This window comes from Carettochelys insculpta, chromosome 11, assembly GCF_033958435.1.
Source record: "Carettochelys insculpta isolate YL-2023 chromosome 11, ASM3395843v1, whole genome shotgun sequence".
NCBI classification, from domain to species: domain Eukaryota; kingdom Metazoa; phylum Chordata; order Testudines; family Carettochelyidae; genus Carettochelys; species Carettochelys insculpta.
The window spans coordinates 18,047,911-18,064,575 of NC_134147.1; the positions used below are offsets into that span (position 1 = coordinate 18,047,911).

The 16,665-nt window shown below is 63.7% G+C and overlaps 1 protein-coding gene across 3 annotated transcripts in view; it reads right to left on the bottom strand.

Moving 5' to 3' along the window:
* Window positions 1-1,639: 1,639 nt before the first annotated feature.
* Window positions 1,640-16,665, bottom strand: part of ATG2A (autophagy related 2A) — a 36,642-nt gene continuing 21,616 nt past the window's right edge. For 2 of the 3 annotated variants that reach the window (XM_075005166.1, XM_075005163.1), the window contains exons 24-42: window positions 16,161-16,267; window positions 15,560-15,652; window positions 14,322-14,392; window positions 13,712-13,788; window positions 13,249-13,419; window positions 12,251-12,377; window positions 11,119-11,330; window positions 10,658-10,887; window positions 10,442-10,577; window positions 10,010-10,204; window positions 9,461-9,562; window positions 8,769-8,853; window positions 8,055-8,241; window positions 6,957-7,029; window positions 6,005-6,087; window positions 5,620-5,741; window positions 5,069-5,223; window positions 4,077-4,229; window positions 1,640-3,886 (exon numbers count right to left, since the gene is read on the bottom strand). In XM_075005166.1, coding sequence (XP_074861267.1) covers window positions 3,650-3,886; window positions 4,077-4,229; window positions 5,069-5,223; window positions 5,620-5,741; window positions 6,005-6,087; window positions 6,957-7,029; window positions 8,055-8,241; window positions 8,769-8,853; window positions 9,461-9,562; window positions 10,010-10,204; window positions 10,442-10,577; window positions 10,658-10,887; window positions 11,119-11,330; window positions 12,251-12,377; window positions 13,249-13,419; window positions 13,712-13,788; window positions 14,322-14,392; window positions 15,560-15,652; window positions 16,161-16,267 — 2,616 coding nt within the window. In that variant the 3' untranslated portion in view covers window positions 1,640-3,649. The remainder of the gene's footprint in view (window positions 3,887-4,076; window positions 4,230-5,068; window positions 5,224-5,619; window positions 5,742-6,004; window positions 6,088-6,956; window positions 7,030-8,054; window positions 8,242-8,768; window positions 8,854-9,460; window positions 9,563-10,009; window positions 10,205-10,441; window positions 10,578-10,657; window positions 10,888-11,118; window positions 11,331-12,250; window positions 12,378-13,248; window positions 13,420-13,711; window positions 13,789-14,321; window positions 14,393-15,559; window positions 15,653-16,160; window positions 16,268-16,665) is intronic. The other variant, XM_075005165.1, reaches the window with a different exon arrangement.

The following is a 16,665-nucleotide window of genomic DNA, read 5'->3' on the forward strand; positions in this document are numbered from 1 at the left end:
GGACAGCCAGGAGGGTGGGGTGGGGAGTGCGGGGCAGTCAGGACTCCTGGGTTCTAGCCCCATCTATGTTTCCTTAACCAAGCCCCCGCCTCCCCTTTCTGCTCTGGGCTGGCAGGGGCCTGCTCCCCAGGCTGGGGGGGTGCTCCTGCCTCTCCTTGCTGGAGATGAGCCCCCAGAGCCAGACATGTTCCCTCCCGCCCCGCCCCCCGACCTTCAGAGCTGCAGTGCAGGGAGGGGGCCTGAATGCCAGCCGGCGTTGCCATGGCGATGATTGGTGCCAAGGTTACAGGAGGGGGGAGGAAATAGAAAGAAAGCACCTCACGCCAGAGCCATGCCCTGCAGCCGCCAGCCCACCCTGCCCAGGCCAGGAGAAACACCGGCTGCCCTGCAGAGTGGGCAGACGCCGGCTGGCCTGCTCCCACTGCTGGGGGGGGCTGATCCCTGGGCTGTACCACACCCCAAGCTAGCTCCCCGAACCGTCTCGGCTCCCCAGCCGTGGCGCCCTGTTGAGACGTAAGGCAGGCTGGGGGCCACTCCCCTGGGGCCGCCCCCTGGCCCAGAATGGGGCATCACGGCACAAAGGATCAGCGAGCACCCTGATGGGCCTTGTGGCTGATCTCCTGCCGACCAGACCAGAGGAACCCCACACACCCCTCCCCAGTGCATCTGGACCCCTCGCATTTGTCCTTCCCCCTCTAGCAGGACTACTGGGCACGCTGGGTCCACAGGGTGCCAGCACAGGGGCTCTCTCCCCTCAGGTGCCTACCTCCCAGCCCCCAGCAAGTTACTGATCATGATGGTTATTGCTTCAACTGAGCACCGCACAGAACCTTTGCCTCTCGCCCCCGCATTTATTCAACAGGGTACTCAGTGTGTCCACACCCGTGGCATGGGAACAGGTGTCGTAAACCCATAGCCCAGGAAAGGGGAATCACACTTAGCCAATGGCAGTACAGAGGACATGGTGCAAAGCTGCAGCTTCTCACCTCCCCCACTGTAGGAAGCAGGAGGGGAGTCCAGGAACTGAAGCACCCCCAGGCAGCAGACCTGAATTTCTGCAGTCGGGGTGCTGGGTTTTCCACGCGTGCAAGCGGCACTGGGCCTGGCTTGCAAGGTCCTTGCTGCCGGCATCCCAGTGGAGCCAGGGGAGATGTCAGAGGATGCACAGCCCCTCCAGTACTCCCGCCACGTCTGAACTCTTCCCTGGTTCCCACCCCAGGGCTGCAGCCACTTCCACCACCCACCGACCTTCTGCTCAGGGGCTGGGGGTGGAGTGGCAGCCAACCCCCGGCCAAGGCCAACGCACAGAATGCCACTGCTCCCTCTGGTGGCTGACACGCAGTATTGCACAGAGAGGGGAAGAGGGGTTCTTCGACCATTCAGCCCGGTGCAGGGTCACTCTCTCCTCCCCCCCACGCCACAGTCGCAGGGGCTGTCACTTTCCTGCACTGACAGAAGTACAGGGCACCTCCGGCCACTCACCCCCAGCTTCCCCAGGCAGCAGACTCGGTCCCTCGCTGCAGAGCACCCCAGGAAGCAGAGCTGGAGCAGCTCAGCTCCAAACGTGGCCATTAAGAGACAGTAGATTATCATTGTCAGCTAGCCCAGAAGCGCCTTTAGCTCAACTAGTACAAGCCGATTCTAGGACGGCCAGATTTAATCCCGGCCTGCACCCCTTTGGGATAAAACAAGTCAGTCAGTCAGCTGCCCCAGAGTTCCCCAGGCTGGCAGGAGTGGAGGGACCCTTCTGCAGTGATGCAGGGTGGGATACAAACAGAAGAGGGGCAAGGAAGAATCACAAGGACAGTCTGAGGTCCAGAACATCTGCCCTGCAGTGACAGGAAGGAAGGAGCTCGCCCTATGGCTCTGAGCCAGCCAAGGCAGAGTGAGCTGCAGCAGCTAGGTAGCACCCATGGGAGAAAAGGGTAGGTGTCTCCCCCACGGATATTCACATACTTGGGGGCTTTAAATTAAGCTGTTTCTGTGCAAAAACGCTGCTCTAGCTTGACAATCAGATCTGGGCTGGACACAGGGAATTCTGGGTAAAGGTTCTCCAGCGCGGCTTACAGAGGAGGCTGCAGCAGATAATCCAAACGGACTCTCTTGGCAATGAAACCTGGGTCCTCGGAAGCCATGTCAGTTCTCTGCTGTGTCCGGCTCCGAAGGCTCCCCTGAACTGGGCCTAGCCACGGTTACCGCTAGCCAGCCGCTGCTGGGGTAGCAGAGCAGGAGGGAGTTATGCAAGTCTGGTAGCAGGGAGCTCAGGTTGCGGTATCAGAGGATGCTGCTGACAACTCCAAAGGCTGAAATGCTGCAGTGATGGGGCACAGCCCCACCTCTACCCCGAGCAACACAGGAGTCTGCCCAGTCACAGCCATGCACAGGGTCAGAAGAGGAGCCTGGCCCTGTAGGAGCTGGATTCACTGCCCAATGTCCAGGAGCTGTCCCCTCCCATGGGCACAGAGTGATCACAACCACACCTTTCCTGGCTCCTGCACATGAATGAACAAACACCTCGCCCAGTCCCTGGCCCACTGCTGTGTGAAGAAGCTGCCTTACAGACTGTTAAGAACAGGCTGCATCACCCACGCTGCTTCACAGGAATCACACCACCTTGTGCCTACTCCCAGCTGTGCCCCAGAATCCCAGGGAAAGCCCTTTTCACACTCTGTGCCTCAGTTTCCCCTCAAACACTGTCTATTACTCCCTGCCAGAAAGAATGTCCCGGCTGTCCCATGCTGGGGGCTGGGCGATGCCCCATGTGACCGCGTGCCCAGCCGGAACTTGGCCTGGACAGGGTCCTCCCCACAGTCAGGGTTGCTGTAAACAGCACATCTGAGGCAGGCTGGGGCCCGGCCTGCAAAGTTCCAGCTCAGGCCCAGATGGAGGAGTCAGGCTCTCTCAAGGCAGCTCAGTAGCACCAACCAGCCACCAACACCAAGACCAACAGCTGCACCCTCAGCTCCACTATACAACAAAGCAACACCTGGGCTGGCACGGGGCGGAGCAAGCAGGGGAGAGAGAATTCGCCTCCTCCTGTAGGCAGTCCCAGCAGCAGGACAGGCCTCTGGGCCGGCCCCTGTCCTGCAGCCCCGGGGCACATAGGGCAGACAGTTCCAGCCCCCACTCTGAGCTGCAATCCCCCTCCAATGGAGCCACTAGGAACAGCAGCAGGAGAGGGATCCCTGGCCCCTTGCAAGGCTGCTTGGCCCTTCGGGAGAGAGATGGGGCTGGAAAAAGCCGGGCCTTGGGACCGAGTGAAAACCACTCACTTCCTTTAATACTCACTCTCCTCATTTGGTTTCAGGGGAGGGCGGCTGCGAGGATCATGCAGGGAGAACTCAAGGGGCTGATCAGTATAAAAGCAAGTCCCGAGCAACCACATGGGGCGGCGGGGGGGTGTTGGTGTTAAATAAGGCCCCTCCCTTGTCTCAAGCTGACAACAGCCCCACCCCCCCTTCACAGCTCCTGGGTTCAAATTGCAGTTCCCACCCCACGCTGTCCTTGGCCCGGCCTGGTCGGAGGCGCTAGCACTCTCAGAAGGGGGTGGGATTTGGCGCCACCCCTCCCCCCGAGGAGGAGGGGATGGCCAGCCGGCACCGTGGGCGGGCGGAAAGGCTGGGCTCTGTGGCACACGGGCTGTACCCCGTCAGTCCTGGCTCTCCTCCAACCGCCACTTCAGGGATTCCTCCTTGCGGGCATCCGGCTTGATCTGGTTGCGCATCCCCCCCAGCAGGTTCGAGGTGGCCTCCGAGGCCACGATAAGGGGCTTGACCACGGTGGGAGGGATCTGGCGCAGGACTCCGCCCACTGCCCCCGTGATGCCTTTCTGCTCATGCCCCCGGGCAGCCACATCGCAGATGGTCTGAGCTGTGTCAATCACACCCTGCGAGGGAGCAAAGGGGAGCTGTGAGTCAGGGCTAGCCCAGGGAAGTACCCGCCACTGGATCTAGCTGGAATCCAACGATAAGACTCCCCGCCCTAATGCTTCAGGGCCCATCTCCCCCCGAGGTCAGGAGGAAACACCCAGCAGCGGGAGACGCCTCGGCCTGCTGAATGGGAAGGAAGGGCCATACCTCTCGGAAGGTATCGTAGGCCTTGGCCACGCCCTCCCGGAGGTCAGCCGGCTGCTGGCCCCGGCGCAGTTTCCGGGCATGCTTCTTGTCCAGCAGCGTCCGTGTCATGGGGGAGGTTGGGGACAGGATGTCGTAGACCGTCTCAGCCGTGGCCTGGAGGGGCCATTAGAAGGTAAGAGACCCAACCTGGAACGCTGTTGTGACCCTCCCCATTCCCAGCTTCTTCCCCTACGTCCTACACACGGCCTCCCCGCCCGCCCCCAGCTGCCCTGAGCCCTCCCTCTGCACCAGCCACGGCACCTCCGAGTCCCGGCCCCTCGCGCCCCCACCGACCCGGCCTAGGAGTTAGATCTGATGCAAGGTAAGAAGCATCCGGGGCAGGAGTAGGGGCTAGCTCAGGGCTGGGGGGCCACATTGGGTAGGGTAAGGGAGGCTGTGGCTCACCAAACAGCCAGGTGCGGCCTGGCCTCAGCCCTTCACTGTCTCCTGCCCGGCTGCCATCCAAACCCCCATGCTTCCTGCCCCCTCTCCGACAGCACCACCCAGAGCATCGGGGCTGGTGGTGCCGTGCTGGGGGAGCTGAGGCTGCAGGGAAGGGGGCAGAAGGGGAGTGGCCAAGGACTAGCTGGCCATGCTCACCGCGCATGGTCAAGAGTTGGGCTGGCTCCTGCTGACAAGGCTGTCCCAGCCCCCAACCCCTAGAAGGTCTGGTGGCCGGACGAGGCCTGTGGGACACAGGTCTGGCTGGGAATAAGGACTCCTGGATTCTGTTCCCAGCTTTACCACTGATGTGGCCAAAGTGCGCTCCCCTCTCTGAAGAGTTCCCCCATGAGCAGGAGACAGGGGGCTTAGTATCCACGAAGCCCACTCTGATGCTATTGCAAGGCCCCATCCTTCCCCCAGCCAGCCTCCACGCTGCCAGCTAGGGCCACCCTGCCCCTGCCCACAGCGCTGGCCTGGGGGCGGATGGGAGGGAGGCAGGGCTCCCCTACCTGTATGGCCTGCACCAGGCGGTTGCTAAGCTCCAGGGCAGCTGAGGCTGTGGAGGTCCCAAAGGAGGCAGCCCCGCGCTGCAGCCCCCGGATGATGCGCCCGTCCTTGCGGTACTGCTCGATGGGCATCCAGAACAGGTCCCGCAGGCCGTGGACTTGGGAGGACGGAGAAAAGAAGCCAGCTTAGCAGGAAGTGAGGGAAGCCTACAGGCAGAGATCACCTGAGAACAGCCCCCTTTCAACCTGCCTTTTCCAGATACATAGGTCCCTTCCGCCTCCTTCCCCCACTCCCCACTGTGCTTCCCACCACCCACTCCACACTTACCTCTCCCCAGCCCCCAACCCCCCTTTCTCCATCAGCCACCCCCACATTCTGCCCCTCTCTGGTCCAGAGCCAGGTGGTTCTCCCCAACCCCCTTTGGTCCAGGGCCAGATGGTTCTCCCCAACCCCCCCAGTCCAGATCCAGGTGGTTCTCTCCCCTGCCCTCCGGCACGCTGGTGGCTTGGACGTTTGGTGCAGAGCCAGGCCAGGGGCCAAGCTGGGCACTCACAGAGCTGGACGACGGAGTGCATGGGCCCCACGCCGCCCAGGATGCCCGGCAGCTGGTTCTTGCGGATGTCCGTCAGCCACTCAGTCAGGGCGTAGCTGATCACCTTGTCCACGCCCAGGAGCCTACAGGCACAGACAGAGGCATCGTGGGACAGAATAAGCAGCTCCTACTGTGACCAACTGGTGGGGACCGAGTACTGAAGCCACACTACTGATGCGCACCATCCCTCCCCCAGTGGCGCCAGTCGGGGCAGCTCCACGTCCCAGTCGGAGCCCTGCACAAGATGCATGTGAGGGGCCCAGGCCAGGCCCTCCACAGGCACTGACCCCCCAGCAAGCCCTCCAAAAGCTGGACTGGACTGGGCACGCCCAGGCCGCCCGCTCACCCATGTCTGCAGCACAGACGCTTGAGCTTGAGCTCAGAGCAGTTGAGTTGGGCCAAGCCGATGAGGATCCCGGCAAAGGTGCCCTGGAGAGGGGAGGGAAAGGGTTAAAGCACTAGTGATGTACACCCCCATCCCCCACCCCGCTCCCCAGCTGTGCGCAGCCCCCATGCCATCTCCCTCCCACAATGTGCATCCCACACGCCCCGGCTCCCCTCTGTGCACAGCTGCCACCATAGTGCCCCATGCAGAGACAGACCCACGATCTCCTCCCTCAGTAGCAGCTCTGCCAGGCTGGAACTCCCCCTGCTCTGTGCCTCTGCCCCACAACCAGCCCTCCTTTCCTCAGTTTCCCGAGTTGTAGAATGGGGATCACTCCTCTTATGACCAGCCTCCTCCTCCCCCCACCATCTGCACCCTCCAGGTACTGCTTGCAACCAGGGCCCAGTGTAATGGGGTCTCCCTTGGCCAGCTGACAGCAGGATTCAAACCGGCATCCTAAGGCTCAAAGGCATCAGGGAGGATCCCACTGCACACACCAGTGCCTGCTTCAGGGCTACATTATGGCCCACCCAACAGTCACAGCCTATGGGATGGATTCTGCGCCCCCCCAGCGAGGATGCTCTGTGCTGCATCTCCAGGCCCAGCAGATAGGGAGCAGCATCCCCACCCCAACTGCAGAGCCTGCATCACGAGTATCACAGCCCACCCTGCCCCCAGGCCAGACCCACCACCCCAGCTACTAACCCACTACTCAACCCACCTCACTCCCACCCAGGGTTGGACCCTGGCCACAAACCACAGAGCTTATCCCACATTGCTCCCCTCCCCTGCCCCCATACCAGTCCTCCCAGCCGGGGCAAGAGGCTGTGGCTGGCTAGTTGGGGCGGGAGCTGGGGTCTGGGATTCCCCACCCAGAAATTCACTGGCATCTCCTCACCCCAGCCCCACTCACCACCTGGTCCATGGTCATGTGCTTCCCATGATAGTCCAGCCAGATGGGCACTTCTGACGTGAACCGGAACTCCCTGGGGATCAACCAATCGGGACACAGAGCTAGAGAGACTAGCAGATGAGGAGGCAGCACTTACAGCTGGGCCACTGCCTCGGCGCAGACTTTATGCAAAGTCGGGCCCTAGGCCTGGACAGAGCTCACCAAAGTCTTGGTGCTACGGGACTTGGGGGGGCACTCCTCCCCCCTTCCTGATTCACTGAGCGCCGACCCCGGTGCGGCACTAAGGGGCGCTGTGCTGCAGGGAGCCCCTCCCCACCTCCCCCTGCGCTGATTCACTGAGCACCGACCCCAATGCAGCACTAGGGGGTGCTGTGCTGCTGGGAGCCCCTCCCCACCTCCCCCTGCCCTGATTCACTGAGCGCCGACCCCAGTGCAGCACTAGGGGGTGCTGTGCTGCTGGGAGCCCCTCCCCACCTCCCCCTGCCCTGATTCACTGAGCGCCGACCCCAGTGCAGCACTAGGGGGCTCTGTGCTGCAGGGAGCCCCTCCCCCTGCCCTGATTCACTGAGCGCCAACCCCGGTGCAGCACTAGGGGGCGCTGTGCTGCAGGGAGCCCCTCCCCACCTCCCCCTGCCCTGATTCACTGAGCACCGACCCCAGTGCAGCACTAGGGGACGCTGTGCTGCAGGGAGCCCCTCCCCCTGCCCTGATTCACTGAGTGCCAACCCCGGTGCAGCACTAGGGGGCGCTGTGCTGCAGGGAGCTCCTCCCCACCTCCCCCTGTGCTGATTCACTGAGCACCAACCCCAGTGCAGCACTAGGGGGCGCTGTGCTGCAGGGAGCAGAGGTAAGCAGGAAGCCGCCTCCCAAACAAAATGCCTAACTAAGGCCCTGCTGGGGCTGGATGGCTGCCAGTCCCAGGTACCAGCCGCACAGATCAGGCTGTGGGGAGCCTGGCAACCAGGCCGCACTCCTGCTCTGTCTCCTTCACCCCTCGCATCCCTGCACCCGCTGCTCCCATTCAAAAGAGGAGACCCCTTTGCAGGTCCCTGCTCAGCAGCCCGCACGCCCCACTCCAGAGGCAGCCGCATCTCAGACCTGAAGTAGATGGGCTGGTCCGTGGAGGACGAGGCATTGGAAGAGGAGCTGTTTTCACTCAGCGTGGTCTCCATGGAAGCCGTCATCTCCACCCCCACCAACCCTGGCCCCCGGCTCCCCTCGTGCTCCTTCCCCAGAGAGTCCGACTCGGCTGGGCTGGCTCGGACCCCTGCATCGGGGCGGGCTGCTGGCGGGAAGGGAGAGGAAAGGGGAGGGGTCAAGGAGCAGGGCTTCAAATTTCACAGCCCCTCCCCCACCTCTGCAGCTCAGTGGTTTGAGCGGTGCTCTGCTAAACCCAAGGCTGCGAGTTCAGCCCTTCAGGGGGCCATTTAGGGATCTGGGGCAAATAGATTAACAAAGGGATGGTCCTTGGCCTTGCCAAGAGCACAGGGGACTGGACTCCATGACCTCCCGAGGTCCCTTCCAGCTCTAAGAGACGTGCGTGTCCTCCTCTCTAATTCAGCAATTTCAAGCCTGTGCAAGCAGCACTGGAACTGGCACAGCCCAGGTCCTGAGTGGGTCCTGGCGCCCAGGTTACAGTCACTGTAACAGCACTTGGTGTGCCCACAGGGCCCTAATAGGCTGCCCCCTGCCTCAGTTTCCCCCCCTTGAGGAAGGCTTTAGCCAGGGCTACAAAGAGCCAGAAGATGGGGGGTAGGTGGGGGGAGCTTTATCCCCTCCCAACCAGCTCCTCTGGGCTGCCCTTCAACTCACCCTCTGTCCCAGCCTCTATGGGTAACACGGGATTAATGCTGCCAGCCAGGCTGGTGAAGAAATCCTTCAGGAAAAACAAGGCATCCTGTCAGGGTAGAAGCGGCAAAGGCAGTGTTATACTGGGAGGCCGGCAGCTCTCACCCACAGACTTGGCTGTGCTAAGCACCACTCGTTACATGAAGGGAGCAGACGAGTCCCATTAGGCGGGAATGAGCTGGAGAAGGCACCGCCCAAGGCTGCAGGCCCGAGACCACCTGCAAACACAGGAGCTGGGGCACTGCTCGGCAGGCTGGCTGTGGCTGCAGCCCAGCAGCCAGTGAGAGGAACAGGAGTGAGCGTAGCCCTGAAAGGGAGCAGAGGGACAGAAGCCCTTGGAAAGAGGGAGTAAGGAACCAAATCCCTCTTCTGCCCCAGAGGCTGGCAAAGTGTTTGGGGCAAGGAGGCGCCAGGCAGAGTCAGAGCCAGTTATTTGGGAAGGAGGGGGTGGAAGATCATTGCACGGGGAGAGACAACGCCAAAGGCCAGAAAGTTGGGGTGCTAAGAGAGAAAGGGTTAATTCCACCCAAACGTGTCGGCACAGAACTTTCAGTGCTGGCCCCACAGGGGGGAACTGGCAAAGGGGGCCCCAGGGGATGTACTTGGGTCAGGGAGTTTCCAGGCAGGGCCCGGGGGCCCCCCGTGGCCGTGCTCACCTGGTCAATGTTGAGGCGCAGAGGCAAGAGAGAGACGCGTAGGCAGCACTCGGGGCCACCCAGCCCGGCCTCAGGGCAGACGTGCAGGGCCTTGATGGTGAGCTGTGGGGAGAGGCGGCTGTCACACTCTGAGCCCCACAGCCCTCCACCTGCCCAGACCTGAGCCCCAGAACCCACCCCAAAGTCCTCCCCTGCCCAGATCCTGTCACCCCCCCAATCCCAGCACCCACCCACCCCAAACTCTCTTATCTTCTGCTCCACATCCCAGCTCCCATCTGTGCCCACTTCATACCAGCTTCTACACCCGGGGCCCTCCCCTACTCACGGTTCACTGTCCCCACTGAACTCAGCCCCCACCCCACGTCAACCCTCTCTTCTCGCCCGTTCCGGAGACCTCCCCTGGCTTCGAGCTGCAGTAGCTGCTCCAGATCAACTACTCAGAGAACTCACCCTCTAACCCAGGCATGGATCCTACCCACAGCCTTGCTGCAAGTCCTACCCTCGCACCTGCCCTGACTACAGCCCACGTCCCCCCCGGCAGTACCATACCATGTTGGAATGGGCCCGGCGCGGCATCTTCTCGCTGGTGTACAGGTAGAGGAACTTGTTGATCTGGGAGGAGGCCAGCCGGTCACGGATCTCCAGCTCCTGCACAATGAAGACCTGCCGCGACACCGGCTGCTCCTCCAGCTCCGGCGGGGGCTTCTCTGTCCCACTGGGGTAGGTCTCATGCTGGAAGCTCACCTGGGGGGAGGGGAGAGACCAAGGGGGGGTAATAGCAGGGGCAGGGGGTGTCCCCAAGAAGCCAGAGCCCCACCCTCCTCCCCGCCACAGAAGGGCTGGGAGCAGAACCTGCTTTGAACTGCTCGGGGCAGTTGACCATGGCAGCTCTGAGCAGGAGAGCCAATGGGCCTTCCCCACCCGCTCTCCTGTGGTGGGCGTCCCCCGACACCGCTCTGTGGGAGGCCCCTCGGCCCTCACCTTGGTAAGCTGTATCTCCATCAGCAGGTCATGCAGGCGCCCGGTCCCACCCTGCATGCGCCAGGTGTTCTGGGGCCGGTTGGCTCCGGAGGAGCGGGCAGGGGAACTGCGGGCGCTCGCCAGGCCAGGCCGCATCCTGCAGGGCAGGGGAGAGACTGGGTCAGAGCTGTCCAGCCCAGCCTCAGGGCAGGCACCTGCCGGGCATCAGGGTCTCACCTGGGGGAGTGGGCGTGGCCCGGTGGGGCACGGCCCCCCCCAAAGTCCCGCCCTCCATAGAGGTGCCAGACCACCGAGATCTCCCGCAGCATGACCCGGCTCTCGGGCAACGGGAAGCGGGTTGGGGCCTTCAGCAGGTCGGTGCTGCCCAGCGGGCGGGAGAAGTAGCCGTCCTTGATGGGCACCGGCCCCTCCAGCAGCTTTGTCACCACAGGCTCGCCGTCCTTGGGCTGGCGGGGGGTGGGGGGGAGACACGGAGGCAGCCTCAGTCCAGGGACCCAGGTGTCCAAGCCCCTCCCTTGGTATCCCACTGCCTCATCTTCCCCACCCTCTGCCGGGCCCTCCCAAAGGCGCCATCAGTCATAGGTCCCTAGGCCTCAGCGCTTCCCCTGGCCAGGTCCCACCCACTAACCCCAATGCCTGCCCCGCCCCAAAGGTCCCAGCCCCCCAGCCCCGCTTACAGGGATGCCCATGCCGGGCGCATCCAGGATGCAGAAGTCGTCATTGTCAGTGGCCTCGCTCTCCTCCTCACTGCCCTCCGAGGAGCAGAAATCGAGCCCCACCTCCAGGGGGGCCGGGGGCAGGGCCGCCGGGGGCTTGGCCCCAGCACTGTTCTCCCCAGGGAACAGATAGACGGAAACAGGGGACGTTTGGTGCAACTGGCCAGACTCTCCTGGGACGGGAGACACGGGCGAGATGAGCCCCACCGACATCCTCCTGCCTTGGACCCAGGGCCCTCTCTAGCCTGCCTCCCACGCCCCAAGACCCAGCCCACTGCCTCCTGCAGCCCAACACCCCCCCTCCCCAGCCCCAGAGCCGGCCCACTGCCTCCTGCAGCCCAACACCCCCCCTCCCCAGCCCCAGAGCCGGCCCGCGGCCCCCTCCAGCCCAACACTCCCCCTCCCCAGCCCCAGAGCCGGCCCGCAGCCCCGTCTAGCCCAACACTCCCCCTCCCCAGCCCCAGAGCCGGCCCGCGGCCCCCTCCAGCCCAACACTCCCCCTCCCCGGCCCCAGAGCCGGCCCGCAGCCCCGTCTAGCCCAACACTCCCCCTCCCCCGCCCCAGAGCCGGCCCACTGCCTCCTGCAGCCCAACACCCCCGCTCCCCAGCCCCAGAGCCGGCCCGCGGCCCCCTCCAGCCCAACACTCCCCCTCCCCGGCCCCAGAGCCGGCCCGCGGCCCCGTCCAGCCCAACGCTCCCCCTCCCCAGCCCCAGAGCCGGCCCCGCGGCCCCGTCCAGCCCAACACTCCCCCTCCCCGGCCCCAGAGCCGGCCCGCGGCCCCGTCCAGCCCAACACTCCCCCTCCCCGGCCCCACAGCCGGCCCGCGGCCCCCTCCAGCCCAACACTCCCCCTCCCCGGCCCCACAGCCGGCCCGCGGCCCCGTCCAGCCTGACAGCCCCCACCCCAGGATCAGGCCATTCAGCCAGCAGTTTCTCAGCTCGGCAGCCGGAGGGCGGGAGGCAGTCAAGTGCCCCCCAGCCCCCAGTCCTTTCCCTCCCCCCACCACTGCCCAGTGGCCCCAAGGAGATGCAGAAGCAATGCCTGGCCAGTGCGATCCCCTGCAGCTCCCCAGGTCTCCCTGGCAGCCCCTACCCAGCTCCGACGGCAGGTCCCTCAGGCCCCGGTCGGCGTCGATGAGGGCATCGGTCAGGTCCCGCTGGTTAATGGTGGCCGTCTCGGCAGGCGGACAGGAGGGCAGCGAGGCCGGGCTCTCCGACAGCTGGGGATCAGAACCAGCGGGTGTTACAGACCTGTGGATCGGCACCGCCAGGGAACAGCGCCCCCTGTTGAGCTCCCACCCCCGGCACAGCGCCCCAGCTCTGCACAGGGCAGCGCAGATGGGGGGAGGGAAGAGCGCCCCCTGATGAGCTCCCATGCCTGGCACAGCGCCCCAGCTCTGCACAGGGCAGCGCAGATGGGGGGGAGGGAAGAGCGCCCCCTGCTGAGCTCCCACCCCCGGCACAATGCCCCAGCTCTGCACAGGGCAGTGCAGATCGGGGGGGGGGGGGGGAAAGAGCACCCCCTGCTGAGCTCCCACGCCTGGCACAGCGCCCCAGCTCTGCACAGGGCAGTGCAGATCGGGGGGTGAGGGGGGGAAGAGCGCCCCCTGCTGAGCTCCCACCCCCGGCACAGTGCCCCAGCTCTGCACAGGGCAGCGCAGATCGGGGGCGGGGGGGGGGGGGAAGAGCGCCCCCTGCTGACCCTTCCCTGCTCCCTGCAGCCCAGTGCCCACTAGCCGAGCGCTGGGGTTCCCCAGTCAGGGCTGACTGCCCAGGGAGACGCCCTCTACCGAGCCCTCCTGCCCTGCACAATGGCGCCCTCTTGTGCCGCCAACATCTGCCAGGGCTGCTGGGCGAGAGCCCCATTCACTGAACTCCCCACCGGCCCTCCAGCATGCAGCAGCCTCGCTCAAAGTGGCTCAAACCCCACCCCCCCACCAACTCAACTGCATAAGACCCCTGAGCCCATCCCCTCTGCCGCTCCACCCCAGCACTGGCTGGCTCCTGCTTAGCTCCAGCTTCAGCTGTCTCCCACCAAAGCCCCCAGCCCACCGGCGTGACACCAGCCTGGCCCTGCCCTCCCCTCCCTACCTGCACTTTCTGGCCAGCGATCTCCGTGGGGCTGTCCTGCCGGGGCGGCGGGTGGAGGTCCCCGTGGCTGACCACGTACTGGATGAGGTTGGCCAGCATGGCGCAGGAGTCAGCACAGGTGCGCAAATGCACCACGTTGTTGGAGCAGCGCAGCTCGAAGAGCGGCTGGGTCTGGGGTGGAGCAGAAGGAGAGGGAGACAGTGCGTCAGACTGGGGTGGGGAGGGGAGGGGAGCTACAGACAGGGGATGCTGGGAGACATCAGAGCAGACAGCCTTAAATGAGGAGGACTCTGAGGGCTGGGGGGGGCAGTTTAGGTCCCACCAGCTCAAAATGCAGCGATGGAGGTCAGCCACCTCCTTTGTTTGGCCCCACGGTGCATCCAGCCCCCCCCTACCTCCACAGGCACTTCTGCAGCCATCAGGACCACCCCACCCTGCCCTCTCCGGCTGGGCTAAGCCTCACCAGTTTCCCGCCAGCGCTCCCCTTCCATGTGGTGATGACCAGCTCCAGCAGATCCACGTCCAGGACACACACGTAATCTGAGGCCGAGGGAGGAGGGAGATTCAGCCCTGCTCCAGCCCTGGCTCTGTCCTGGGCTCTGGGGGCGAGAGCAGACTGGGGGCATGGCCCCCGCCCCACCCCATGTGGTAGTTTCCCTGCAGCGAGAACCGCCTGCCAGCAGGCTGAGCTCAGACCCGCACAGCCACGGCACCAGGGCTGCCTCCGCACCACAGACCTCTGACTTAGGAGTTTCTTGTACTAACACGAGTCAAAACCGTGCGTGGCAGGGAGCTGGGAAGCAGGCGGCAGGTGGAAACCGCCCGGCAGCTTCCTGCCGCTCCCAGGAGCTGGGAAACTGGCCACACGCTCCTGACTTGCGCGGAGTCCGACTTACGCAGGGTTGCCCGGGCACCCAACCTACGTGTAAGCCGGGGGTCTCCTGTACCGAGCAGGCACCTGCTGCCTCGCTTGCAAGGCCTGACGAGAGCCCAGCCTGAGGTGCTCCAGGGACCCCTGCTGCTCCCCGGCAGCCGCTCGATACCTGCGCGCACGCAGCCCAGCTGGCTCTTACCCTTCCGCAGATCAACCGTCTCCACGTCGCACTTGTCGGACAGGTAGATGGCCGAGTCGTCCAGAATAAACCTGCGGGAGGGGAGAACGAACTGAGCCCTGCCACCCCAGCAGGTCCCTGCCCCCTGGCTGGACAGTAACCGACCAGGGACCCCGAGTCCCACACAAAGCCACAGGTATCAGCCGAGCTCTCTGCCCCGAGGCTCAGCTGGGCCAAGGCGCTCCGGGCTGGGAGCGGAACAGGACAGGGCCCCCATCCGACCTGCGGTGGGAAGACAGGGAACAGCAGGTGGGCCTGTCCCTCTCAGGGTGCTGCCGGCTGCGTTTCAGGAGGCTGGAGGACCAGGTATGGGGCCTCTCCCTGCCGGCTGTGTTCTGGCAGCAGGAGGCACAGCCAGGCTGTCCGGGGGCGGGGAGGAATAGCCTACAAGCTGCCAGCTGGTGTGTTGTGATTGTGCGCTGCAGGTGCGCCTTGTGGTGTGATCCCATTGCTGGGGCAGACTGGTGCAATAATCATACCCGGCCCAGCAGTTCCCTAGGTAACTGGAGCAGACCCAGGCAGAGAAGTCGCTCCCGATTCCATAGTACCAGACCCCTTCTCCGGCACCCACCAGGCCCCTGTACGATGCTGAGAAGGCATCTCCAGAGCTGCTGACTCAACACCCATCACAGGAGCCTGCACTTGCTTATCATGAGCAGCCCCAGGAGACTGTGACGGGGTCCACCCACCTGTGAGCGCCCCTCTGTGGCCAACGGATACTGCCTTGTCTGGTGGTCTTCAGGGCTCTGTGGCAAGGATCTGACTAGCCCTGTCCATGGTGCTGTCAGTTCTTGTATTAGGCCTGTGGTCAGTCTTTGGTGACTGGACCTGGGCCTCACCCACACCTAAGTTTAGCTTGCACTCGGAGCTGTGCATAGTGTTGCTGGCCTCCCAGGCAGCATATAGACCAGCCAGGGTCAAGCTCCTGAGAGCAACTGCCAGGCCCTTGCCCATCGGCTTCTTTTATGCTGGCCTGCTGGGTCCTGATTGGCTGCCGCAGAGACAGCCACTCTATCCTGCCTGGAGGACCTCTTTTCCGCTCCTCTTGCAGGGATGGGGTGTGGCAAGGCCTCTGGCCTCCTGTGGGGGGCACTGGGGCCTAGTCCACCCCATCACCCCCTGAGCTCGCCAGCCCTTGGAGAGATGGACTCTCTGGAGAGGGCGACTCGGGTGGTTACGCCCAGCTGGAGGACACCTACCTGAGCAGAAAGATCGACGTGTCCATGACGATGTTGCTGGACAAGGTGAAGGTCTCGGCTGTGATGAGCACGCGGACGGGGAGGTACAGGGGCCTGGGGAGCGAGATGGGCTTTACCATGCAGAGTGGTAGGGACGGAACCAGCACAGAGGCGGGGTGTGAGGACAAGGGCCTGGGACAGTCCCAGCCATACAGAATTACCTTCCCACAAGAGGGGATCGCAGCCTTCACAGGGGACAGATGAGCCACGGCCACCCCTTGCTAGGTCCTTACTCCTCGCTCTGACACGAGTGGGACTGGCCACAACCGGAGACAGGACATTGGACCACACGGACCTTGGTTCTGAGCCAGTCTGGCCAGTCCAGCACTCCTGGCCCAGTGGGGACAGGCTCCCACTCTCACAGCCTGTCTCCAGGATGCAGAGGTAAGGGACCAGGGCTGGTAGGTTCTGCTCTAACAATGACACCGCATTCCTCCCAGAGCTGGGACAGATTCCCTCAGACCAGCTCCTTTGTCTCATCTCTGTTCCTCCTGTATGAGCAGCCGAGGGCCACCCCTATCGTACAGCCCCCCTTTTCCCCACGCCCCGCTCCCCTTCGTACCTGTAATCCACTGCGCAGCAGAAGAGGTGGGTATGCAACACCGTAATGACTGTCGGGGGGACAAAGCCCAGAATTGGATCGTCCAGTACGTCCAGGAAGTCAATGAGCTAAAAGAGAGGAGAGAAATGCAATCACAAGCATGGGGCAGAAAGACCTGTCCCAACCACCACAGCTAGAGATCCCTCTTCATCCAGCCTGGGCCTTTAGTGCGGGGGTGTCAGACACACAGATCCGGCCTGGCGACTGTACCTGTGTGGCGTAGAACCTCAGCTGTCATTTACAAGGGAGCTAGTTTCTGGGGCCAACCGATTCCTCCATGTGCCCAGAGTATGACCAGTTTCATGGCACCTGCCAGAGGTTTCCAGAGCCTGAGCTAATAGCGAAGAGATGTGGAAACACCACCCAATAAAGCAAGGCAACCCCCTGCTGGTCTCCGAGCCGACCGTTCCTGCTGGGAGCCTTCCATCCGACCCCATCAATTGCAGATTTATCTTCACAAGCACTC